Source organism: Sphaerodactylus townsendi, linkage group LG10 (genome assembly GCF_021028975.2).
Source record: "Sphaerodactylus townsendi isolate TG3544 linkage group LG10, MPM_Stown_v2.3, whole genome shotgun sequence".
Classification (NCBI taxonomy): domain Eukaryota; kingdom Metazoa; phylum Chordata; class Lepidosauria; order Squamata; family Sphaerodactylidae; genus Sphaerodactylus; species Sphaerodactylus townsendi.
In genome coordinates this window covers 19,819,006-19,845,701 of record NC_059434.1, presented here as the reverse complement: position 1 = coordinate 19,845,701, position 26,696 = coordinate 19,819,006, and the positions used below count along the sequence as shown (strand labels likewise).

Below are 26,696 nucleotides of genomic sequence, written 5' to 3'. Positions count from 1 at the left end.
TTACAGAGTGAAAGGGCAAACTTGCACGGCTCCATGGGATACCTACGTGTGCACAGCCTCCCTCTTGTCCCTTTAATGATGAGGAAAGCTTTGAGTGTGAGGTCACCCTAATCACCGCAGCCAAGAAAACATGCTCCCCCCTGTATTTTTCTCTCCCATTTGAACGGGGCCACTTGGCACACTACCTGTATTGCTTAATAAACCTTGCTCAAAGGAGAGCCATAATGCTCGCCAGGCTTAATGTTAGGCCTTCTGCCTTGTTGCATGGCAGATTTAATAAGCAAGAAAAGGCTAAAAGATTGTGCCCATGTAACGATGGCTCAGTTGAATCTCTGGCCCACCAATTACTACACTGTCTCAGATTCAAGGAAATCAGATCCAAGTATGTGAATCTCACTCCTTTACATTTACCCCATCTCCCCGATTTAATTAGATTACACTACTTGTTGGACAATCCTGATCCTTCTCTCTGTATGATAGTGGCAGACTTTCTCCTGGAAATTACTAAACGCCAGTAGATTTCCTTCGCCCTAATATTTATTTCCTGTATTGTATATGCTTTTTAATCCATTTTTTATTATTGTTGTACTGTTGTCTATGCCAATAAAGGCTTGCTATGATGATGCTATGATGATGAGTGTGAGGTCACGTGGGTCTTTCCCCATCACTGCCTTGGCTTGTAGGTTGACCCTGTGCACACTGTGGGGAGCATCTGCATTACGTAGTTTCACAGTACTGCTGTTAAGAAGGATTTCCTATTTGTTGGCTGGTTGTTCTATTTTCCAGCCAATGGGCAGGTGCCAGAAGTTTATGATAATCTCCTCATAACCATTGAGAGCTGGGTGCCAAATTATTTTACTTCATCTGTGCTGCCTAGCGGGAAAGCTTTCCAAGTTGCAATGCATGTACACTGGGGCCATCATACACAGACTCCAAAGGACAGAGATTGTACTATCAGTGAATCTCTGGACAACTATTTTTGTCACTCTTGATTAAAATGGGAAAGGGCCACTAGAGGCCACGTCTGTCGCTTCAAGGAACTATTCTGCCTTACAGGCTGCCAAGTGGCCAACCCTGGTCATATGCAATCAGGTATTACCATACCTGATGAATGCAGGTATTATTATACAAGTTTAGTGGCTAGACCTTCATTGGGAAAAAATATATTTTTTGTTATCATTAGGAACATTATCTTATGCACACACCAATTGCTTGATTAAAGCAATAATTTATTCATAGAATTCCTACCCTCCACTGAAGGTAATATAGTAAAACGTCGTAGAATTACAGTATGTTTTATCAAAGTAGTGTCTTTGTATATAAAAAAAACACAAGTTACCGCTTTAATAATAAACAGAAAAGTCACTTTTTATGATGCTCGTTTCCCCCCCCCCAAATGCACCTAAATAGATTAATACGTTGGCATATTACAGAACATCTACAAAGGTTGTGTAAACGTAAAACACCCCGGTTCCTAGTTGTATTAAAACAGAGCAGATTTTATTGCATCTTTATTTCCTTGTTACTTGCCAAAAAAGAAAAGAAAAAAAGAAAAAAGAAAAACAGCAGGCTCTGCATCCACGCATCACTGACAGCCCAGAGCGCGCCTCGTGGGATGAAAGGGAGCTAAGTGTCCAGAGATGCACCTCATACACATAATGCAAGTGAATTAAGGAAGGAAAATAGGTATTGCATTGGAAAGGAGCTGATGTAATCTTTTATGCCAGCCTTTCAAGATGAGACGAGAGCCGCAAAGTCTGTGGGGAGAAGCTCTTATGAGTGATTGTCCAGAAGCAGCCGTAGGAGCAGTCATGACCTTCCTTCTTGCAGAGTACTTTTATAAGCAAGACAAAGATCCATGTCACAAAGTTGTTGGCTGACCAGCAGCTGTATATATAGGCACACACACACAAAAAGAAAGGGATATTTAGTGAATTAACTGTCTCAGAAACCACATAGTTGCTAACAGGTATGCTTTGGGGGAGAAAACCCTCTGAGATCCGCCTGCCTATATCCTATCCTAAATGGATAAACAAAAGAAGAAGAAGAGTTTGGATTTATACTCTCCCCTTTCTCTCCTGTAAGCAGACTCACAATCTTTCCCTCCCCCTGCCCCCACAACAAACTCCCTGTGAGATGGGTGGGGCTGAAAGAGCTCCAAAGAGCTGTGATTAGCCCAAGGTCACCCAGATGGCGTGTGTTGGGAGTGCACGGGCTAATCTAGTTTCCCAGATAAGCCTCCACAGCTTGAGTGGCACAGCGGGGAATCAAACCTGGTTCTCCAGATTAGAGTGCACCTGCTCTTAACCACTACGCCACGGCTGCTCATGACTAAAATGGAGATTAGGGATTGAGCAACAGCCTACAGGTTGCTTGAGCTCTCTTCTAATGCATTAATTCCCATTCTCTGCACCCTAGCACACAGCGTTCAGAGAATTTTTTTTTTTTTGCTGTCAAGTTTCAGCTGGTTTGTGGTTTTCAAGGCAAGAGATGTTCACAGGTGGTTTGTCACTGCCTGCCTCCCCACAGTGACCCTGGACTTCCTTGGTGGGCTCCCACCAAGCACTAACCAGGGCGGACCCTGCTTAGCTTCTGAGGGCACTTTCTCACATGTGGAAGAATGCACTTTCAATCCACTTTGCAGCTGGATTTTACTGTGTGAAATAGCAAAATCCGCTTGCAAACAGTGAAAGTGGATTGAAAGTGCATTATTCTGCATGTGCGGAAGTGCCCTGAGATCTGATGAGATCAGGCTAGCCTGGGCTATCCAGGTCAAAGTATCAGAGAGCACACAGGTCGGAATCCATGAGGGTTTTCCCAGACAGCCAAATAGCCACCCCACACCACTTCAAGTCAGGAAAGTGGCATGAGGAGAGACAAAGACCCTTTTCCACATGAATTTTGATTCTGATCTGAATCCGGAGTTACATGCGTGGGAATTGAAGAGAAGCTGCAGCTCATGTCTGACTGTTAAAGCGAACGAAGACCCCAAACCCGATCTGTGGTATCAAATGTGTGAATTGACTAACACTGTGGGCTTTGTGGTCCTGGATATGCTGAATAAATTTGCAAAAGATCTGCACACAGAGCTTTAATATAGTCAAGTTTTCCAAATCGGGAACCACGGCAATTATTCTGGTGGCACAAAAATGTTCTAGGGCCAATTGGCCATGCTGGCAGGGGCTGATGGTAATTGTAGTCCATGAACATCTGGAGTGCCATAGGTTTGCCATCTCTGTGAAGCTAGGGATTTAATTTTTTTAAAAATAAAGCAGACATTCAAACTATCAAAACATTATTGTTTAAACATCAGCAAGCTCGCAACCTGCAGATCCCTGATCTAGCCCAACACATATTCTTATACATTATTAGTACTGCTACTCATTTTGTGAAGAAAAATTAATATGCTTGCATCCTCTGGTATCAGTCTTGTGCACAGACAATTAACAGTAAGATAGGTACTGGAGAATGTACATTCCATAGGCACAGATGACTCCGGAGTAAATAGGGAACCCTTTGCAAGTTTTCCAAGCCTTGGAAATCAATTACACAATCCTTTTAACAGTAAGTAAATTGTTTTACTATTTTACATTTTTAGGTTATATGTTTATTTCACCTACAGGTGGTCCAACTCCAATCTTGCGTGAGCTCCTTTAACAAAAAAATCTAGAATCTTCACAATTTGTCAGTTTAGTTTAAATTTCACAGAATCACAGAGACCCCAAGGGCCATCAAGTCCAACCCCCTGCAATGCAGGAACACACAATCAAAGCACTCCTGACAGATGGCCACCCAACCTCTGTTCAAAAACCTCCAAAGAAGGAGACTCCACCACACTCTGAGGTAGGGCATTCCACTTTCGAACAGCCCTTACTGACAGGAAGTTTTTCCAGAGGTTTGGGTGGAATCTCTTTTCTTTCACCTTGAACCCATTATTCCTGGTCCTAGACTCTGGAGCAGCAGAAAACAAGCTTGCTCCCTCTGCAACATGACACCCTTTCAAATATCTAAACATGACTATCATGTCCCCTTCTTGACCTTCTCTTCACCAAACTAAACATACCCAGCTCCCTACGTTTCTCCTCGTAGGGCATGGATTCCAGACCTTTTAACAAGCAAGAATGCTACGTCAGAAGACCCCATTCACGTGAGAAAAGACATCCAGAGTACATCCTGCCTTAAAGATGTCTTGCAGGATTCAACCAAAGTTCCCCTTGTTCAGCAAGCAGGAGGCAACAGGTAATCTTCCAGCAGACCACTCTTACCTGTTGCCTCTCCAGCCTTTGGGAGTGATAGGGCCCAAGAGGCCAAGTCACACAGGCAAATGAAGGTTTAAAGGGATCAAATCTATGTTATCTAAATAGCTGCTTCTGCATTTCTAGTCATCTGGGAAAATAACACAGCTAACCAGAACGACAGGAGCTGTACACACTGAGATGCTGTACAACAGCGCCCTCTATTTTTCTGGAAGAGGAACTGTTTCTGAGCCACAAAAGCTGCTATGTAGGGCCCTTTCCCCACACACCTTTGACCACGCTTTGCTGTGTGCTGCTCTCAGCGCGCGGCATCTCTGGCGAGCGCCTGGGCATCCCCACGACCCCGCGCTCTGCACGGGGTCATCAAAAGGCGCCATTTTGAGGAGCGCCAGGAATTATGCGCGCTGAGGGGGTGCGAGAGCGGCAGCATCGGGGCGGCTGCGCTGTCGCTGCCCCTGTAGTGGGGAGTGCCCTGGGACCCCGTGCTACTTGAGGAAAGTAGCGCGGGGCTTAAGGTAAGTGGGGAAAGGGTCTAGGACTTGTCTTTCTTATTCTTCCCCTCTGTAGAACAGCAGAAAGTGTTTCCCACAAACAATACGTTTGCTGTGATTGCTTTCATTACTCATAACGTGCTCAGGACTGAAGTTATGGATAGCCTTGATCTGGGCTGTCAGGCAGAAATCTTTCCCCTCGCAAGAAGGATTACTGGTCCAGGAGGAATACTGGAAAAGGTGTAGCCCAGGGGTGTCCCAACTCTTCTGCTTGGCCATGCCAGCAGGGGCTGTTGGGAATTGTAGTCCATGAACATCTGAAGCGCCAGAGTTGGGACACCCCTGAAGGGCCAGAGTTGGACGCCCCTGGTGTAGCCCAAAAACTTACTCTGGGTTCTTCTTGCACAGTGCAGTGAGCCAGTGGGGAGTGGCAAATTTTTTACACAAGTGGGCTGATATCAAGTCTCCATCCCATCTGAGCTGCCTGAACTGATTTTGGAAAGGAAATACACCCCCATCAAAGCCAAGACCTGCAGAAGCTGGCAGATTTCTCCATCTATTCCTCACAGATTGTGCCAGTGTCAAAGCTAACAAAGGGGCAGGAAGTGGAGTGTCTACTCTGTAACACCCTTGAAGTTACCATCATCCTGACCATTCTTTCATCATATTAGTGTAGACAGATTATGCCCATACTGGTATCCCCTTCCATGGGCCATTTTTAGGGATGCAGAGAGAGAGAGAATCAGGTTGCTCACCTACCAAAGTAAAAGGTAAAGTTTCTCCTTCAGTCGTGTTCGACTCTGGGGTACCCCTGCAAGCAGTGATTTTATCAGCAAGCTGATTTTGTGCGGTAGTTTGCCATTGCTTTCTCCGGCTATTCTTTACCACCTAGCTATGAGCTAGGTACTCATTTACCAACCAAGAAATGGATGGATGGCTGAGTTGACCATGAGCCAGCTGCCAGGATACCTGACCCACCGGGTGGGGGGGGCTTGAACTCCTGACCGTGTGAGTGGCAGTGCAAGCACTTAACCACTACGCCACGCATATCAATGCAGACAGATTATGTGTCAGGGAATATAGTTAACTGGTATACATCTTGTGAGCAGACAGATCAAAATGATCTAAATGACAGCTACTGTTTGAAGAAGCACCAGATGTAACTGTACAGAACTAGTTCAAACCAGATCACTGACCTTCACTGTGATAGGCTAACTGGTGTATAAAAGTAGAGCCTGTACATGTATGCTGTGTCTAGGGAATTTTGAGTTGCTGCGGAGCATGCTGTCCAATTGTTTGCTGATTTGTGTCTACACTGTAAATACCTGCACCTAAGATAAAGTCTTCTTGGAAGTACATTCAGTTTGTGGTGTGGTGTTTTCCTTTGCTGTGCCAAGCCTGTTGTGGCTGCACTTAGCCTGCCTTGGTAACGCTACTTTCTGCTGGGAAAAGCCTGCTCTGTGTCATTATGCCCATACTGGTATCCCCTTCCATGTGCCATTTTTAGGGATGCGGAGAGAGCAAATCAGGTTGCTCACCTACCAAATTAACATCCCATCAACTCTGGGACTGATTATCGAGTGTCTGAGTACATCTATTTCTTCCAGCCATGAATGAAACTGAAAAGGAGAAGGAATCTCTAGTGCAAACGGAATGATCTGTAAAGTATGTTAACAATCCCCTTGCACGATTTCAAAAAAGAAAGCAGAAGAGCATTCGGGAGTGCCATTTTTGTGTGTGGAAAATTTGGCTCAGATACCAAGTGTTTTCGAAGGACATGAAATCAGGGCAAGGGTATGACTCAGTTCAGACAACCTGCAAAACTAACCAGCTAGTTAAGCGTGCTCATCTGAATGCCACGATGGCTATTTAGAGTCTGTCAAACCAGGATCTGGAACCATAGTTCGAAGTTGGTTCATTAACCACAGTTAGGCTTAGCTATGGTTTTGAGTGATGTACAAATACAGGTTTAATCCTGGCAATGCCCTCCAATGCTCCCTGGCTACTGAGACATGGGGGCTGAGCAACGGCATTTCTGCGGCATCTGGTTTTCACAAACTAACCACGGTTAAAACAAGCAATGGTTTTGTATTATGTCTAAAACAGGCCTCTGTGTTAGACAGGCTTGTAAACAGCTGCAGGATTCAGCGCAGAAACATCAAAGAAAAAGCAACAACAGGCCACATCAAATCGAGAAAGCCATTTGCTACTTACTTCTGGATCTGATGTAACAATCGTTGCAATTGAGAAGACCGTTTCTAATCCGGACGTCTGTGCCGCTGGCTGCGTCTCCAAGCTGACCCTTACAAATTCCACACTATTTGGCAAGAGAGAGTGGATACAGTGAGGGACTTGGCGGGGCACGTCCACATCCCAAGCGGACACTGACTTTCTATCAGCTTAACCGTGAAAGTGTTTTGGCGAAGGGACCAGGAATGCTCAGCTTATTCTCCCATCCCATTGAACATGACAACTGCCAGAACTTGCTGGGAAGAATGAATCAATCCGCCAGCTGTGCAAGTATGTGGTGTGGGCTTCATTATTCAGACAGAAAAAGAAGGGCCAGTTTTATGATAACTTTATCCACATGGTAGGAAGTACTGGTCTCAAGTCTCTAACAGGTGGGATACAACAGTGTTCCCATGGATGGCAAGATTTTTCCTTGTGTAGCACAATTTTCGCACTCACACACCTATTCACTGCAGCCTGTGGGTCCCTTGTCACTCAAGAACAACATTTCTGGGGGCATTTTTGGCTGCAGAGGGAGGGAGAGGCAAGAAAGTTGTGCACAGCAGGCAGAAATCCTTCCATTCATGGAAATGCCCCTGTGAATCCTTAGGGTGCAGTGGCATAGATAACGGGGGCACAAGGGGAGTGACATTTTTGGCACCTTTTCAAAAATCCCCCCCTCCACTTCCAGTCCAAGCCCCGTCTCTAGGGTCGGGCTCTTCCTCTCCAGGCTCTGGCCTGCACCACTACTTGGAATGTGTCATGGAGTCTTTCTTTATGTGCTCGCTCCGCCTAACTTTAGAACCTGGATATGACCCTGCTAGGTAGTAGCTTACCGCTAGAGGTAGGATCCAGAAGGTTCTCACAGGTTCCCGAGAGTAGGTTACTAATTATTTGTGTGTGCCGAAAGGGGGTTACTAATTGGTGATTTTGCCACGTGATTTTTGCCTTAGTTACGCCCCTCCTCTCAGCACTAGTGCACAGAACTTGAAGCAGGTGCACCGGCATGCGTGGCAGCCTGCGCCTGCGTGCATTCGTTTCCCGCCCAAGGACCAGCGCAGTGGCTGCGTCCTTGCCACAGCCCCGCCCAGGAATGCCCCGCCCCCAGAATGCCCGGCCACGCCCCCGTCGTGCCCCGCTTAGCCCCATTGGCGCTACGCCACAGTTTGAATCCCGCCACCATGGGAACCTGTTACTAAAATTTTTGGATCCCACCACTGCTTACCGCTAATGGGGACATGGCGTATCCCATGTCCCCAGGCACACACTGTTTCATCACATGGGGCGGGGGGGCACTGGCCCCTGTGGAGGGCAGAAGCTGGCCTGTAGGGAGGCCGAGAGGACAGGGTGCTGCGGTGGGTGGCCCAGGCGGGCGCCATGGCGCAGGCTACCCCAGGAGCCAGCCGCTGCAGCACCCATCTGAGCCGCCCTCTGAGCCCCGTCTTTCCTGCTGGCTCCCATAAGTGGGGTACGGGGAGCCAGGCAGGGGGGCGGTCATGCCCCCACGCGCCATTTAGGCCCGGTATGCCACTGCTGCCAGGGTGGCTTGTCACACAGAGCCCTTCTGAAAACATTTGGTGCTGGCTCAGAAGCTCTCCACATGCAAGGCTGTACTAGACATTCCAGTGAGGAGGAGCTTCTTTCCAGAACAATAAGGTAACATGGAAAGCAACCTTTACTCAAGTAGAATGTATTATAAAATCCTACCCTGAAGCACTGGATATGGAAATAAAGACTAAGGGTCTCAATGATCATGGCTGCGCCTTTCCCCAGAGTCTGTCCACAGCTAGAGCAGAGCTTCCTTCCACTGACAGACCTAAAAAGACAGAGAACAAATATTTTTGAGTGTTCAGGGTTGCTTTGATTGATCTGCGGGTACTTTGTGAATGTGTGGAACGGATTCTGCAGTGAGAAACTTCGGTGTCTTTGACAAACAGTAAGAATAAGCCCCTGCTAAGAATGAAAATATTAGCAGTGTCCGGACAATGGGGTTTAACTCAGGCCCCTTCCGCACATGCAGGATAATGCACTTTCAATCCACTCTCACAATTGTCTGCAAGTGGATTTTGCTATTCCGCACAGTAAAATCCAGCTGCAAAGTGGATTGAAAGTGAATTGAAAGTGCATTGTTCTGCATGTGCGAAAGGGGCCTTAGTAATGCCATGGCTCCCAAACCTGCTTTTCTGCAATAGTTTTTTTTTATTTGAGTACAGAAGCTAGAGTACAGGGAACAGTCCAATGCAGCCATTCTCAACCAGGGTTCCGTGGTACCCTGGGGTACCGTGAGCATGTCCCAGGGGTACCACGGCAACACTACCGCCCCCCCTCTCATTTTTGTGATGTCTCCCACCTGTGCCAACAAGGACATGGAGCTGGCCCATGGGGCAGGGCCTGCCGCAAAGTCAGCAGCCACCCCCCCCCCAGTGCTTCCCTTCTCCCTGGGAGGGGAAGGTGGGGGGTGGCAAGCAGGAGCAATGGGAAGGGAAGGTGGGGGGCGGTGGCAGGGGTACCGTGAGATATGAAGAGTGAGGTCAAGGGTACCCTGACCTCGAAAAGGTTGGGAAACACTGGTCCAATGTATAGGAAAATCTCTATACATGGGAGATATATATATTTTATTAGACCCCCCCCCCCCCCAATGTGGACAATGAGCAGATTGCACACTTTGTGTGAATTCCATGTCATTCTTCTCTCAATATATAGGCAGGGATCCAGAGCTCAATAAAGCATCCACACAACAGAATATGACAGTTGTGTTTACTTATCAACTCATCCAATGTCTAACAAGAGCCATTTCTAGGCATTCCATTTTCGTGATGGATTATGAGGATGCTACAGCTAAATCAACCAGAGAAATAATCTAAATTTTAGGTCAACCATCTTTTGCAGGACTCAGACTACATGTTTGAAAGTGCCATTAAAGAAAGCTCTGACTGCTTGTAAAACCAGGTCATAAAAATTCAATGCAGGAAATATGTTTAAGAAACTAAGTAAAGGTAAAGGTAAAATTTCCCCCTCAGTCGTGTCCGACCCTGGGGTACCCCTGCAAGCAGTGATTTCATAGGCAAGCCTCTTTTGTGGGATAGTTTGCCATTGCTTTCTCCCCTAGCTATGAGCTAGGTACTCATTTACTGACCAAGAAATGAATGGATGGCTGAGTTGACCATGAGCCAGCTGCCAGGATATCTAACCCACAGGGGGCTCAAACTCCTGACCGTGTGAGTGGCAGTGCAAGCACTTAACCACTATGCCACACAGCTCCTAAGAACCTAAGTAGGCTGCCGTATAATCCTGTGCAGAGTTACAACCTTCTACGCTCATGCAACACACTTAGAAGGGTCTGCCTCTGCTTAGAATTACACTGCAAGAAAGGAAGTGAAATCAAGTGCCGTCACCAAACAGGAAATCTTGGTTGGCAATCATAACTTTGCCAAAGCAGTGAATCAGCTCATAGGACTTCCCATACCTGTTGAGTGACTGGCTTTGCACTGCCAGAGAACATGGCGATTGTGGTTCAGTCCGGAAACTCTCTTGACAGCGTGCCCTGAAGTACAAGGGAGAAAAGAACAGTGGTGTCATGTTAACAGGAAAAGCTCTGCCCTTCAGCAGAAAATGGTAAACAGGATCTATAGCTAAAGAAGAAGAGTTTGGATCTATATGCTGCCTTTCTCCCCTGTAAGGAGACTCAAGGTGGCTTACAAACTCCTTTCCCTTCCTCGTCCCACAACAGACCTCTTGTGAGGTAGGTGGGGTTGGCAGAGTTCTGAGAGAACGGTGACTGCTACACCATGCTGGCATCACCTACCTCCTAATTTCTTTCATGGAACTGTCTGGCAAACCTAAATTATTCTCCGAGGGTGAAGTCTGCTGTCTTGTGTCTGAGAAATGTGGGCTCTGTTTAGTTAATAACTGTGGAGTCTGTGGCACTTCTGAAAAGAAAGATCCAAAGGAAGCACATAGTTAGGGGTTAAACTGCCACTCGAAAGACACATTTTAAAATGCAGCTCTGTGTAAAGCCTCTTAAAATTATATGAACCTCTTAAAATATATTGTTATGGCTGTCAGATGACAAGGCAGCCTTTTCTCTGGTGGTGTAAACTGCTGTCACGTCACAACTAACCTATAGGGCAGTGATGGCGAACCTTTTCAAGACCGAGTGCCAAAATTGCAACCCAAACCCCACTTATTTATCACAAAGTGGCAACCCAGCAATTTAACCTGAATGCTGAGGTTTTAGTTTAGAAAAAACCGGTTGGCTCCCTCTTCCTCTGCCCCACCCACTCAAGCAGGGGCCAGCCTGCTCTAGCCTCCAGCAAGTCCCGCGCGCACCGCTCTGTGCCTCTCTAGCATCTCTGCCTCCTCTGCGCCCCCCCACCCCCAGGCAGCAGCCACCTGGAGCAAAGGCACCAGGCCCACCAGCCCAGTCCTCTCTGCTCACCGCGGTGCACGCACGTCATGCTCAGTGGCCCAGCCAGCCTAGATGTGTGTCCTGGGGGAGGGGTGATTTTCAGCCCCGCATGACAAACTCTGTGTGCGCGTGCCCACAGAGAGGGCTCCGAGTGCCACCTCTGGCACCCGTGCCATAGGTTCGCCATCAGTGCTATAGGGTTTTCAAGGCAAGAGACATTCAGAGGTACTTCCTCTGTGTGGCATCCATGGACTTAGTTTGAAGGAGAATTTTTAAAAACATCTTTACATACCCTGACATAATGGCAAAGTCAATCTGGTTGGAGGTTTGCACCCTAGCACGGCTGTCAGATTATCCGGCTCACTTCCTCTCGGATGACTTGCTTCTAGATAGCCAAGTTTATTTATGCTGCTTACAAAGAAAGGCAGAAACAATAACAAATTAAAGTTGCAAATGCTTAATAATAAGGCACGTGTATTAGCTACCAATGAGCAGATGCAGAAATGGGTTTGGATCCAAACCAGGTTGGCAATTTTCACCAATCTTGCCGTTCTGCTGCAGACCGTCCCCCCCTTTCCTGTCATTCCTTGGGGTCCCCTGTCCCCCAGAAGCAGGAGTTTGTGGAGATCAGTGGGATTCAGTGGGAAAGGAGTTGCAGGAAAATTTCATTCTGCCATTGGAAAACTGAGTCTGGATCCAACCCAACAGGTCTATATTTTTGGGACCAGATACTCTGTTTCTCTGCTTCCAGATACAGCTTCACCTGACACTTCTAACCCGTTCAGTAACAAACATGCTAGTAATAGCAAGCAGAATGATAGACTCTCCTTTGATCTGCACAGGGGACAGAAACTAGTGGGTGTATGTGCATGCAGAGTGCAGTAGTTGTGGCTGGCAAGCCACAGTAAGTGGAAGAGTGTTCCTATAGAATAGGCACCCTCTTCTTGTTCACGGGGAATGGGCATCTGTCTAATACTGCCTAAGAGGCAGAATTCCTCAGTATGACCTTAGAAACAAATGAAGACATAACCTTATGATGACAGCTTAATGAAAGCTGATTCACATCACTCAATCATCTGGCAAATCACAAATGGACCAACAAACTGCCTCCATTGGACAGCGCTGAGTATGCTGTGATATTAAGGCACTTGAATTGTCGAAGGCTTTCAAGGCCAGAATCACTAGGACAGGGGTCTGCAACCTGCGGCTCTCCAGATGCTCAGGGACTACAAATCCCATCAACCCCTGCCAGCATGGCCAATTGGTCATGCTGGCAGGGGCTGATGGGAATTGTAGTCCATGAACATCTGGAGAGCCACAGGTTGCAGATCCCTGCACTAGGATGTTGCGGGTCTTCAAGATGCCAGCCACAGATGCAGGAGAAAATACTGCTGGAACATGGCAATACAATCCAGAAAACCCACAACATCCTATTCCGACACTTGTCTGCTTGGTCTCCGATCTGCTGACTGTAGTTTCAGACATGAAAGTGGATTTTTGATCCATTCGCTGGCTAGGACTGAAAGAAGTAACAGTGGAACTCAGACAAGGGGGCAATTTTTACACCACCCTTCTTGCATTGCAACTCATTGTGCCATTTCTAAATGATGCACTCAGAGGTCCCGCCCCCCTCCAACAGAACTGGACGAAATGAGGGATATTTTTTTTGGGGGGGAGGAGAAAATTGATTAAAATTACTCCCCATTTCTACCAGTGGAAATGCACATCCATAGTGGTGGAAAGCAAAATTTGGATCCGAGTCATTGAGTGGAGGGATATGCATGTGTGAATTCTCTCTCGGAGAAGGTTATGATGTAGCAATGATGCAGAAGGAACAGAAAGTGCCAACACAACACATTTCATGTTTCCGCATTTCTTCATTTAATCGGAAACAGGGCTTTTGCATTCTAATGATACACAACACTTGAAGTCGCTTCTGTGCAGGACAGCCCCGCCTCCCCCCATGGAACACTATGCTTTACACAGACCTCATATTTTCCTTCCACCCTTCATACTCTTTGTTTTTTGAAAAGGGCATGTCTTCCTGTCCACAAAGCCCTTTCTTCGATGTTTTGTCTTCCATTTGCTGATCGATCTCTTCAGAGTTGCTCGCATCTAGCACGTTCTGTTGGAGAGAGAGAGAACAACAGAAGATTATTATAGACACAAATCTTGGTTCTCAAATAAACCCCATAAAAAGTGTACAGAGTGTCTGAGTATTGTGGAATTACTATACATGAAGGAAAGCGGATTAGAACTTAAGTCACACCCCAACCTGGGACTTTCATTTCCATAAAAAGCAATCTATGGGGTAGAGATGCTTGGCTGCTCTCCATTTTTTCAGTCCTCGGCTTCACAAGTTCATTTCTTGCTTCCATGGTGTGATAATGTCTGGAAGCAGTGCAATGAACACAATTGTGGTTTGTCAATAGATATAGCCACCGAACCACACTTCGCAGAAACCATGCTTGCAAATGCACTCACGCGTGGCTTCGGATTCCGATAACAATTGGAACCCGTAGTTTGTCTACTAAAACACAACGCTTGAGCATATTCAATTGTGATTTGACAGTAGGTTTTATGAAATACGAATTGAGCCACAGTTGTTACACAATGGAGCTTTCTACTTTTTTTTAAAAGCCATATGCAATCCAAACCTCAGCTGGCTGCTTAAGTTCCATTAATTTGCCGGGTTGGGCTTGAAAAAAAATCCAATCTTGATCCTCCTTGATCTGAGATTGCAAATGCCTTAGTAGACCAGGTGCTCGGGAGCAGCAGCAGCGAAGGCCATTGCTTTCACATCCTGCATGTGAGCTCCCAAAGGCACCTGGTGGGCCACTGTGAGTAGCAGAGTGCTGGACTAGATGGACTCTGGTCTGATCCAGCAGGCTCTTTCTTATGTTCTTAATTTCCCAAACTATGCGTTTAAAGTGAAGGCTACTTTTGAATAACTCAGCTCAGCCAACAACTGCTTTTCCCATTGTTCTTGGATCCTCTTAAGATTTCACTATATATTCTAGAAAAACCAGCTTTAAACAGCCTTGCTTCTCTTTTATGTTCCAGTAGTTCCCAGTAGAACCCACCATAGCCCCATTTGCATCGGTCACAGAGGAGAACGTGGACAAGGGTTCGGTGGAGTTTGAAGTGGCCATGAATGGAGCCACAGTGTCCTCAATGATCCTGCGTTCCTAAAGAAAAAAGAAGATTATCGATGGAACCTCAGATAAAATCTATGAGGAAGAAGCATAAAGGCAGTCCCACAATTCCACAGTCAGTAACTACTAGGCCAGTGGTCTGCAACCTGCGGCTCTCCAGATGTTCATGGGCGACAATTCCCATCAGCCCCTGCCACCATGGCCAGGGGCTGATGGGAATTATAGTCCATGAACATCTGGAGAGCCGCAGGTTGCAGACCCCTGTACTTGCCCAAGGATTGATTCAAGCGCGTCCTTCTCTGATATGGTACAGTCCTTTTGTCAGAACCATCCATAAACCAAGGTGAGTAATCTGCAGCTACTAGTTAAACCCTTACAGTTAATAATCTCTGCTGCTTCACCCTGCTGGGTATTTTGCTTCCTTTGCCTCTGTTCATTCACCTTTGCCACCCTAATTCTGATTACAAAATTATATATTATTTGGCATTCCAGATTTTGAAAACAGGCACTAAAATGCGTGTCTCCACAATTTTGGTCTTCAAATAATTTACCAAAGGTAAGCATATTGGTGATAATCTATTCTGAACCTAGGGTCTGGGGTGTTTTCAGGAGAAATAACAAGTTACTTTGATTCTTATTTACCACGTGCTAAAAAAGAAGCTTAATTACCAGTGCTGATAAAGAAGATAATTCATATTCATAATTGTATGTGCTGCCATACTTATAACCCAAAGGCATGGTTTGGCCTCTCGTTCTGAAATTTCTAACAACAGAATGCAAAATCTGCAGAAATTCGGCATAGAAAAATTGGATGCATAGGCGCTCGGCTCCAAGTCTAGACAGTCCACTTTGCAGAAGACAGATCTAATGAGCATCTAAGTACAGCGGTACAACGTGGTAGCCGGGGAAGCTATTATTCTGATTAAGTAATGACTGGTCATCAAAAAGTATTTGATGATGGACAGTCAGGTAGGTATAAAGTTTTACTAGCATCTTAGCTGCTATCCAGATGTTGTAATGTGCCCGCCAAATGAAATGACAAAATACCCCATGCTGACTGTTGACGATACTGTTTGTCAACAATGCCTCCTTTCTCCTTCCACCGACATGTTAAATACGTGAAAGTAAAAACACAACTGGAAAAACAACTAATACCACCGCCCTGCTGGATGAGAGCAAAGGTCATGCTAGCTCAGATTTGTGATGTTCAATAATGATCTTCTTATTGTATTTGAAATTCTTGACTCACACCAGTTTTATGCCTAATAAAGGTTTTGGATTTGGATTTGGATTTGTGATGTTAATGCAAAGCATTTCCCTGACACTTAGTGGCTAGCCGCCTCTGAGCAAGGAAGTGCCATTTAGGTATCAGAGCAAATAGTCTTTTTGATACTAAATTACTGTTGTACCATTAATTCTTGCAGAATAATGCACTTTCAATCCACTCTCACAATTGCTTGCAAGTAGATTTTGCTATTCCGCACAGCTGCAAAGAGGATTGAAAGTGGATTGAAAGTAGATTGAAAGGATTCTGCATGTTTGGAAGGGGCCATAGTATCACAGAAAACAACCATTTCCTTTGAATATCACTAGCAAGCATTTTTCCCCACAAGATATGTTTTCTTACAAGATATGCTAATTTTGTAGATTTTAATAAACGCCCTGACCCTGAACTGGATGGCCTCGGCTATACTGATCTCATCAGACCTTACAAGCTAAGCAGGGTCAGCCTTGGTTAGCATTTGGATGGGAAACCAACAAGGAAGTCTAGAGTTGTGATGCGGAGGCAGGCAACGGCAAACCACCTCTGAACATCCCGTGCCTTGAAAACCCTACTGGGGTTGCTATAAGTTGGTTGCAACTTGACAGCATTTCTACCAGCATTACCAACAGCCCTTTAAAAATATGTCTATAGTATTAGGCATTTGAAAGGGTTGCCATATACTTACTAATTCAATCGTGAAAAAGGTTAATTTCAAAATTAATGCATTATCTTCTAAGAAAGAAGCTATCAGTCCTCAAAACAGATGGAACTCAAACTGACCAAAGCAATTTTCCAGCAGAAAAAAAGGAAAGGGAAAAAAAAGGTAGCTGCCCTCTTGCCTATGAATCAAGGCAGCCCACCTCTCTGCCTCGGCTTCAAAGGTAACAGTTGCATCCCATTGGAAAACTGAAAGAGCTCTTAACACAGAACTCTGGGAAGACAAAGGTAGAGAATATGCTACAATGGCCAAGTTAACCATTCTTGCAGATGGTCAAGACAAGAGTTTGATGAGGAATGGGAACTGTATTTCTTGAGGCTAAATTGATTATGCAAGGATAATAACAATAGTAAGAATATTAATTTCTAATTGATTAAGCTATAAGTAAATGCTTATTAGATACTTATTCCTGTTTTGAAACTAAAGGTTAGGAGGTAACAGTTTTTAAAGCTATGTAATGTTCTCTCTGAATGATATTCGTCTTGTAATTTTAAGATCCAATGTGTTAGAGTTTATATATATCTATAGATATAGATAGATAGATAGAGAGAGAGAGAGAGAGAGAGAGAGAGAAAGAGAGAAAGAGAGTTTATTGGTAGCTGTATTTTCTTTTTTTCTGTTCAATTACATTTCAGACAATCAATAAAAATATTATTAAAAAACCAGTATCTCTGCCTCTTTCATGTACCTCCTCGTGGTATCTGCGCTCCTCCTCTTCTACTTCTTTTTGGGCCCTTTCCCATTCTTCTTTCAACTTGTCCTGCTCTTTCTGATACCTTTCCTGTGTAAAATGCCAGTATAAGCTATTAAACAAGAAATATGGCTGAACGAAAGGAGACTTCTTTTTTTTCAATTCCTTGGACCCGAGAGAGAGCTGCAGGCCAAAAACGTATTCTCAGACACATTTGTTATTTATCAGGCTTTTTAACAGGTAACGCGGATTTCCAGATAATAATATTTGGCTTATCTATAGGAATTAAATGTAAAACGATGGATTATTCAGTACTGCCACTGAAAATGGCAGCCATGTCCTGAATTTTCTTCCCCCACTTACCCCATTCCATTGACACTATTGCTTGGCTTCAGTGTTGCACAAGCAGGAACGTAAACTGGCTAAGCACAGTTCCATTTACACAGGATTTTGCGTTATACCTAATGCTTCCTTCCCTTATATTTTATAGTGCCCAGAAAATCTTGTGCCAATTCAAACCCAGCTGGAGATACAGTAACTATGATTTAGTGCAAGCAGTTATTGCGGCCTTTTCTTGGGTTTACGCTTGTGCAAGATCTCCCGCACAAATGGAAATTCTGCACTTGTTCCTACTAATAGTGGTCAATGATGTGTAGATGTGAACAGAGAAATACAAACTACAATGGCATATGGACAGGCTACACTGGACAAGATGTTTTGGAAGGGGGGAGCGTGCTCAGTATGGGCTGCCGTTTTGGCAGCAGCTCCGTGTTCTTTGTTACATTTTGTTCTACCTTGAATTGGAAGGAAGTGTATTTTCAGGTAGTGTTAGCATCTAGTTAGGAATTTTTGTCTATTGCTAGTAGTTGCAGGTAATGTTGGGTAAGGGGAATTACTAGCCTTAGCATAGTCTATAGTGTATCATACTAGCACTGCAGTGGCAGTAGTTTAGTCCTAGGTTACGTTGTAGTTGAAATCGCCATCTATATTTATCTATGTTTATTTATTCTGTAATTATATTATACCTGGTTCTGGTGGGTTTTCCGGGCTGTGTGGCTGTGGTCTGGTGGATTTTGTTCCTAACATTTTGCCTGCATCTATGGCTGGCATCTTCAGGGGTGTATCACAGAGAAAAGTCTGTTTCACACTGTATTGTATTGCGGGTGGGGTTATCATTGTATTGCAGGTGGGTTTTGCCAGGCTCCCAGTACTTAAAAAATGGACTGATAACCCCACCCGCAATACAATGCACTCAACCACACCTTTGCATAGCAAGTTCCACCCAAACACTTAATGACTGGTTCCCCACCCTGGGACATGGACAATATACCACACTAAAGTTTCTCTTCTCACTTAGACACAGTGTGAAACAGACTTTTCTTTGTGATACAACTCTGAAGATGCCAACCACAGATACAGGCGAAACGTTAGGAACAAAATCCACCAGACCACAGCCACACAGCCCAGAAAACCCACCAGAACCAATTGAATCCGGCCGTGAAAGCCTTCGACAATATATTATACCTGTTGATTTTGTTATTAAAGATGTCGTATTATTGTTATATTATGTCATTGTTATATTATACTATAATGTTGCAATTGTTATATTTGTTGACATTTTTGCTGTTATGCTGTTATGTCTATGATGCTATTGTTATGTTATGATGTCTTTGTTATTAGGTTATGATGTTCACCATAATTGGTGATGTGCTGATAATTGATAAATGGATAAGGTTATTGATGTAATTGCTTTGCTGCTGGATTTGTTGATTTGCTATTGCTTAATATTTTGTTGTTGTTTAGTTTTTTATTTGTTGTTAGCTGTCCTGAGCCCTTCAGGAGAGGGCGGGGTATAAATCGAATGAATGAATGAATGAATGAATGGAATAACAAAGCTCCTCTTGCCACTATATTCTGCTCAGGAGATGATTTAATTCCCCTACTATTTTTAAGATCTCACGTTAAATGCAAGTTGGGATGGGGTTTCGCCCAACTCACATTTAACATATCATCTAATCAGACCCTGAATGTTCCAAGAGTTTATTTCCAGTGTCAGAAATCAAAGCAACAGCCCTTCATTCATGTAACAGTCTGCCTTGCAAGTGGGTTACACCCTGATGCAAGGCAAGTTGTAAAGATACCTCCATTGTCATTTTCTTTTCTCTTTTCAGCAAAAATTTCTCAAAAAAGAGAAACGTTAAAATACAGGTGTTTAGGAAAAAGGAAATACAGGTGTTTAGGAAAAGAGAGGGTGAAGACAAAGAAAGTGGTGTTATGAGAGAAAATATTAAGAAGAGGCTCCTGTTGCAGCCTGCAGATAAAAGATGATCCTTGGATCTCAAAAAGTATTGCTTTGCTTTCAGAAGTTTTTAAATTGGTCATGCTGGCAGGGGCAGATGGGAATCATAGTCGATAAACATATGGAGGGCCACAGGTTGGAGACCCCTGCTCTAGAGCAACCAGCAGTTTAGCTTGGGGTAACAATGGCCACAGTTTCTGCTGACCTGTGGAGCTTCTGTCTTTAACTTCTTGCTATCTGGTCTGAGAACTAGGGGCCACTGTTCAAAGTATGCCCATAATCATTTACCTTTACAGAAAGAAGGCTTTAATATTTGTTCCAGAAGAAGTAACAACTGAACAACAATACATCCTATTGCACAGCACCAGTTCCAGGGGTTCCAAAATGACCCTGTGGTGTTTCCTCCCTGGTGGCCCTTCATCCTCCCCAAACTCAATAGAGCCCTTGCAAACCTAATGTATAACTAGTGTTGATCCGTTTGGAGCAGGATAATGAACATTAGATCTGAGGATCACTGCTCCGTGTCAATCTTCCACTCCACCCCCTGGGCATAGGAGCAAGAGTGGATGGCAGAGAGAGGGGAAATGGTGGTCAACGCCAGTGCCCACCAGCAGATGAGGAAGAGAAGACATTAAGCAACTGTTAAGCCTGGTGAACAATGGCTTCAGAAGCCACTGAGTTGAAAGTTCTTGTGAGGACAAAGCAGGGTAGCCCGTGAACACAACATCAACCTCCTCGGAGGAAGAGTAGGACACAAGGAAACGGAAGTTACCTGAAGTAAGCGTTCCTGTTCATATTGCCATCGCTGTTGTCGCTTCCGTTCTTCTTCAGGATCCCAAGACCAGCCACCAAAACGCTGAGGTAAGATGACAGAGGCCATTAAAATATGACAACACGTTCCAGAAAATATCTACGTTACAATCAACTGTTTTCAGCTGTTGGCTTTTAAAAAACAATAAATGAATAAATAAAACTCATCTAGAAAGTCCTGTGCCTAGAAATAATCCAGAATTCTTTCAAATCAGTTGATCCATCTTGAGACTTTGTGGATAACAGGAGTGGACTGGGATGTTAAAACAACCCTGGTATACCAAACCTGACATAACACTAAGGCTCATTCCGCACATGCAGAATAACGCACTTTCAAACTGCTTTCAGTGCTCTTTGAAATTGTGCGGAATGGCAAAATCCACTTGCAAACAGTTGTGAAAGTGGTTTGAAAACGCATTATTTTACGTGTGTGGAAGGGGCCATAGTGTTACCAAGCTCCTGACTTACACCACAGGATGGCCTGTGTTACAAAGCAGACTTAATTATCTGACCGAGATAGCCTCTTATTCAACAATTTTATTGTTCCTCTATGCCTATCCCCTTTCTTATAGCTTTTTATAGTCCTTTCAATAGCTTTTAAAGCTTTTGTTTCTTTTTAATCCTTATGCTTTTATCAAAACTATTGTTGTATGTTTCCATACATTCTTCTGCCCCCAATTTTCTTTTCACCACTAGATTCCTTTAGATGTATATTTACAGTTTTAAAACATTTTATCTTTTTGGTTATATTTTATTTACCTTATGATGATCTACGACCACAATGAATATTGACACTGATAAAAGCCTTGCACCAACTGAGCCAAGTGGCTCGTGTGGGGCTGGCTGTGCCAATGGATCTGCTTAGTTCAGAGGGAATGACGTCTGAGGGAATTAGTCTGAGGGAATGACGGCAATGCCACAGTCTGGTTACAAGCCAAGGGAACCCCGCAGTTCTGCCAACACCACAGAGCCACTTGGATCAGCTTGCTCCTGGCTATTAGTGATGCCTTCCGGACAGTGGCCCAATGGGAATGTCTTGGTTAAACGCAAAGGCCAGTGGCCCAATGGGAATGTCTTGGTTAAACGCAAAGGCCAGTGGCCCAATGGGAATGTCTTGGTTAAACGCAAAGGCCAGTGGCCCAATGGGAATATCTTGGTTAAACGCAAAGGCCAGTGGCCCAATGGGAATGTCTTGGTTAAACGCAAAGGCCAGTGGCCCAATGGGAATGTTTTGGTTAAACGCAAAGGCCAGTGGCCCAATGGGAATATCTTGGTTAAATGCAAAGGCCAGTGGCCCAATGGGAATGTCTTGGTTAAACGCAAAGGCCAGTTTGCCCCTGAGGGAGAAGCCTGAGGAGAAGGAAGCCCCTTGAGAAGAAAAGAGGGGGAGGGGAACCACAGACTGGAGGAAAATGGGGATGTGGTCGTTCTCTTTCTCACAACATTACTGCTGCAGTACGAGAATCTGTACACATGCATATGGGATGTCACTATCATGGATGCACATCCACAAAGAAAAATGTTTCACATCAAAGTCAATGCCCAGCAGACTTTGGTGAGGCTATCTACTCCAAGGTGTTGGACCCTGAGTAGAAAGATGTGTTTGAGAGTTGTACCTAGATGGAAATCTCAGAAGAATGAAGGTTCCGCACGTCCCTAATCCTGAAACTTTTAACAACTCCAAGAAATTTTTAAAAAGAAACTTACGCTTGACTTCTCATTGCTTTCAGTGTTGGCTGTTGGAAAGTGAAACAGGTTATAGTTAAACTTTCTGAAATATAAGCCGGTTGCATATTATTTCCTTAGAAAACCGTAAAACCAAATTTGGATCACAGAAAGAAGTCATCTAAATACTATAGTACTTTACATAATAATTTATGGACATATTAAACAAGCACAGATCCAGAGGAATCTAACAGGCAGACTGTATCCTTCTTCAATAACAGAACTTTCTAAACACAGAAATAAGAGTTAACATCCATGTACATTAGAGTCTAAATCTACTACTATAGTCTGTTTCAGAAAAAGATATTAGTAGGATTGTGTATTCTTCCGCCACAGAATTCAACATGCCAGACCTTCTTTGTTGTAGAATGCTCCGTCTGAATCCTAGTGCCTACCTAGCCCTGTTCCCCTGTCTCTACCCGTTTGGAAGTTAAAAAATACACTTTGGCATTCAGTATAATTATACAACATACCATGTTCAATAGTGCGCAAAATAATGGTTTTGACAAAGGCAGTGTGTAAAAAATGAATGATAATTCTCTTCTTCGCTCGGGACTATATTGTAATGCGGAAGCATACAATTTTCTCAACTGCTGCACCTCAACTGGCCATACTCACATCTTTTTCTGAGGCAGAGCATAGGCTCCAACAGCTACTGCTTTTGGTCACAGGCATTAGCAACATCTGAATATAACATGTCTAATTTCTCACTCTCCTCTATGTTGTACCATGTGGAAAAGGGATTAATCTATTCCAGTACCACAATTATCAACAGAGCCCTGACATTTTGGGTGAAATGTTTTTGATCTCCACATTTTAAGGATACTCTGGAGTGAAACCATCAAGCAGTAGTTGATAACCACTATGCATTGGATAGAAGCTCTTTGTCAACTGGGCAACAGGAGTAGCAACTTTCTACCACAGCAAGGAGAACGGAGAGGGACCACGCTGTTGCTTATGGCATGTTTTTAAAAAGGCATCTACTCAGAGCGGCGAGAGGGATGGTGACACCCAAGGCCATCGTTTACCTGACTGCAAGAAAAATTGGTGGCGCCGCCAGGAGTTCCGAACCTTAAGTGGAACACTGGCAGCGGTGGGGGACGCTAGAGGGGACGGCAGAACAGAAACAAGAAAGGCAACAGTGTGAAAGGAAGCCAATGAAGACTGCAAAGAACATGCAAAAGCTGCCTGGCTGCTTGCCCCCTTCCATCAAGATCAGGGGTAGGGAACCTGCGGCTCTCCAGATGTTCAGGAACTACAATTCCCATCAGCCCCTACCAGCATGGCCAATTGACCATGCTGACAGAGGCTGATGGGAATTGTAGCTCCTGAACATCTGGAGAGCCGCAGGTTCCCTACCCCGATCAAGATAAATCGAGAGCACAGCTGGAATTTTTCAGACAACAGCAAAAATATTTTTATTCCAGGAAACAGATGGGGCAAGAGGATATGCAAATTATAACGTGCTCATTTGATGCTTTCTTATGACCGGTCAGTTATTTTTCCATTACATTATTCATACTTTTGCAGCCCATCTGATGTGCATTTAGTTTGGAGAAAGCAGGGAATAGAAACCGAGGAACCCGTGTTTCGAAGGGGCTCCCTTCTGAGAATCCACATGACACGGCCACAGCCATGACTTTGAACCCCAACAGTGTCCCCTCCACTTCAGCGCAGTGCTGACCTGGGAAAAGGTGCACCTTTCTCCAAAATAATTCTCACTGCTCAGTTGTGTGTTATGTTGCTGAGTCAGGAATATTATTGGCAAACCAACTGTGGCACATATCGTAGCCACTGTCAACAATGAGAAAGGTGTGGACTACAGCATAGAAGCTGTGTGTGGGAACACTTGTCAAGAGAAGCCCAGTCCCTATAACTTCTCAGTAACTACCTGTCATTCTCTGCCTCAGTTTCCCCTCTGTAATGTGTAGTCTGGTTGTTGCAAGGGGTTACAGAGATAATGCATGCATTAACATTCTAAAGTGTTGAATAGAAGTTCAGTATCATAATCTTCCTCCCTGTGCATATTTTATCCTGACCTTATTCCAAGAAGAAGAAGAATAGGAAGAGAAGGAGTTTAGATTTACACCTTGACTTTCTCTCTGTAAGGAGTCTCAGAGCTGCTTACAAACTCCTTTTCCGTCCTTCTCCCCACAACAGACACCTTGTGAGGTAGGTGAGGCTAAGAGTTCCAAAGAACTTTGACTAGCCAAAGGTCACCCATCAGGCTTCATATGGAGGAGATGGGAAACAAATCCAATTCACCAGATAAGTGTCCACCAGATAAGTGGGGAATCAAACCCGGTTCTCCAGATTAGAGTCCACTTGCTCTTAACCACCACACCAGACTCAAGGGCAGAGCACATGGCTAAACCTCCCCATCATATCCCCATAACCACGCTGTGAGGAGGTCAGGTAGAGACAGAGCGAATGCAAACCACATTCCTGTTAGCTTACCTAGAAAGGTAGAATTCTGCAAAACAGCTTGGCTCATTTCAGGAGTCTTGTTCAGAGACCGATATACGATGCTCCCAACTTGTTCAGGAGCTTCCAAGGGCATGACCTAAGTCAATGGTTTGAAGAACAGGTGTCAGCACCAAGACAACAGCAAATGGTCAACATATGAAAACTGGTGGTGGAAAGGGCATCAATTTGTAGCTGACATATAACATCACAAAGTAAATCCCATAATAACAAATATGAAAATACACACGTTTGCCAGTAACAGGGAAAAAAACCAAGAAGAGCCCTTAAAATCACTCCCCCTGCCCAAGTAAAAGGTCAAAAATATGGGTTTAATATATGGGTTTTTGTGTGTTATGATGTTGCTACTGTTTTAATGCATTTTAATGCACTTTTGCCTTTTTTGTTACACTATGTAATATTGTCTGTTATTGGTTTTACTGTACACCGCCCTGAGCCCTTCAGGGATAGGGCGGTCTATTTAACAACAACAACAACAACAACAACAACAATAATAATAATAATAAATTTGATGAAGAGGGAGAGGCTTAGCTTCTGCTCTCCATGTCTAAAATACAAAGTTCAATACCAGACAGCTGCTGTCAGTCGGAGTGGACAATAACTGACCTTGATTGACAAGTGGTCTGACAGGGTGAGATAATGTCATGTGACATTATGGGAGGGGCTGAGGCTTATCAGTAATACATTCGCTTTGCATGTAGACGGTCCCAGGTTCAATTCCTGGTAACCCAGTTAAAAGATTTCGGTAGCATGTGACAGGGAAACCCTCAGCTTTTCCTAGCCAGAACAGATAAGACTGAACCACATGGACCAAAGGTCTGACACAATATAAAGCTGCATCATGTGTGTGTGTTTTGAGCTAGGGAACTCTGCTTGGTAGGTACACAATCTCCTGTGTGAACAGTGAGCAAGTTCCCCCTTCAGACGATGGAAAGAGAACGCGCAACTTAGCAAAGCTTCCTTCATAGTCATTTTGTAGTCTTCCTTGGTACCTTCTGAACACCTGGCGCCTCGGGTTCCTTCAGTTCATTTGACCCCATCTCCTTGGAGTGGTTACTGAGGGAGGAGAATTCCACAGTGGCTACTGTAGGACCGGCACATGAAGCGGCTGCGCTGAAATCTTTACGATCCGAAGTTAACTCCGCTAAGGGGCCCAAAAGACAAACATAACATGAAATATTTAAATCAGCCACGCCACACTAATTTTTCCAGGTGGGTGAAGTTTCTTCCCCTCAGAAATGACACATAAACTGAAGACTCAGTCAGCGATGGCCGCTCGTTCTAGAAAGAGTACAGCCAGCCGAAACTAACAGAATAAAACATGTTTATCTGATTGGTCAGGTTGAGACAGCTTCCGTTCTTTAAAAAAGCAAACACCTACTTGGAGTCCTAAAGGACCAGCGGGTTAGGAACTTAAGACACTGCATACAACAAGGAACATTATTAATTAATTACTGAAGAATCACTGACATGAAGATAGAAATCTCTTTTTTCATGATACCTCTAGAGGGCACTGTCGGCACGGACAGTTTGGTGAAAATGTACCAATGGATAATTTTATGCTACAATTTCCAACTAAGGGATGGTCCTTACACGCAGCACAGTGAGATATCCTGAGGGGGCAAGAGTACGGGTCATGTAATTATTGCTCCCCAACTTTCTGCGAGTCAGAACTGGCCAATCAGGGAAATCTGGTGGAATTTTTTCCCAGGATTTTACCGTCTCTCTGGGTGCTTCTTCCTGCCTGGTTTTATGCTGAGAAAAGAAGGCTGGCGGGGTGGTAGCAATAATGGGAATATTTGATTTCCCCCTCCCACTTTGCACCCTCCCTCAAGGCTTATTAAAATAGACACTTTTCTTTCTGAAAATCTTGACGTCTGGTGCTTGTTTTCCATTTGTAGTAGGGTTGCAAAGAAGCCTGGAGAAAAAACATCCCTTTAATAGAGACCTAATGAGTGCAAATGAGCAGCTGAACATTTTCATGACATGGAAAGAAATAACGTCACCTGGTAAATAACAATAAGCCCTTGTTGAAGGATCTTTTTTTCTCTCCAGGCAGTTGGCAACTCTATTGTTGTTAAGGATACAGAGCTTTGAAAAATGGATCCTGCTTTGGCAGTCTTGGTGTGGTGCGGTCCCACCTACCGCTTCAGCACTCAGCATTAG

General features: G+C 44.4%; 1 protein-coding gene across 1 annotated transcript in view; it reads right to left on the bottom strand.

The window, feature by feature from the left end:
- Window positions 1-1,212: 1,212 nt before the first annotated feature.
- The window catches only part of LIMCH1 (LIM and calponin homology domains 1), a 231,448-nt gene continuing 205,964 nt past the window's right edge, over window positions 1,213-26,696 (bottom strand). The window contains exons 21-33 of the mRNA XM_048509079.1: window positions 25,523-25,674; window positions 24,504-24,609; window positions 22,029-22,057; window positions 20,284-20,367; window positions 17,210-17,302; window positions 14,468-14,572; window positions 13,373-13,509; window positions 11,677-11,792; window positions 10,782-10,905; window positions 10,443-10,520; window positions 8,684-8,792; window positions 6,962-7,064; window positions 1,213-1,887 (exon numbers count right to left, since the gene is read on the bottom strand). Coding sequence (XP_048365036.1) covers window positions 1,862-1,887; window positions 6,962-7,064; window positions 8,684-8,792; window positions 10,443-10,520; window positions 10,782-10,905; window positions 11,677-11,792; window positions 13,373-13,509; window positions 14,468-14,572; window positions 17,210-17,302; window positions 20,284-20,367; window positions 22,029-22,057; window positions 24,504-24,609; window positions 25,523-25,674 — 1,262 coding nt within the window. The 3' untranslated portion in view covers window positions 1,213-1,861. The remainder of the gene's footprint in view (window positions 1,888-6,961; window positions 7,065-8,683; window positions 8,793-10,442; window positions 10,521-10,781; window positions 10,906-11,676; window positions 11,793-13,372; window positions 13,510-14,467; window positions 14,573-17,209; window positions 17,303-20,283; window positions 20,368-22,028; window positions 22,058-24,503; window positions 24,610-25,522; window positions 25,675-26,696) is intronic.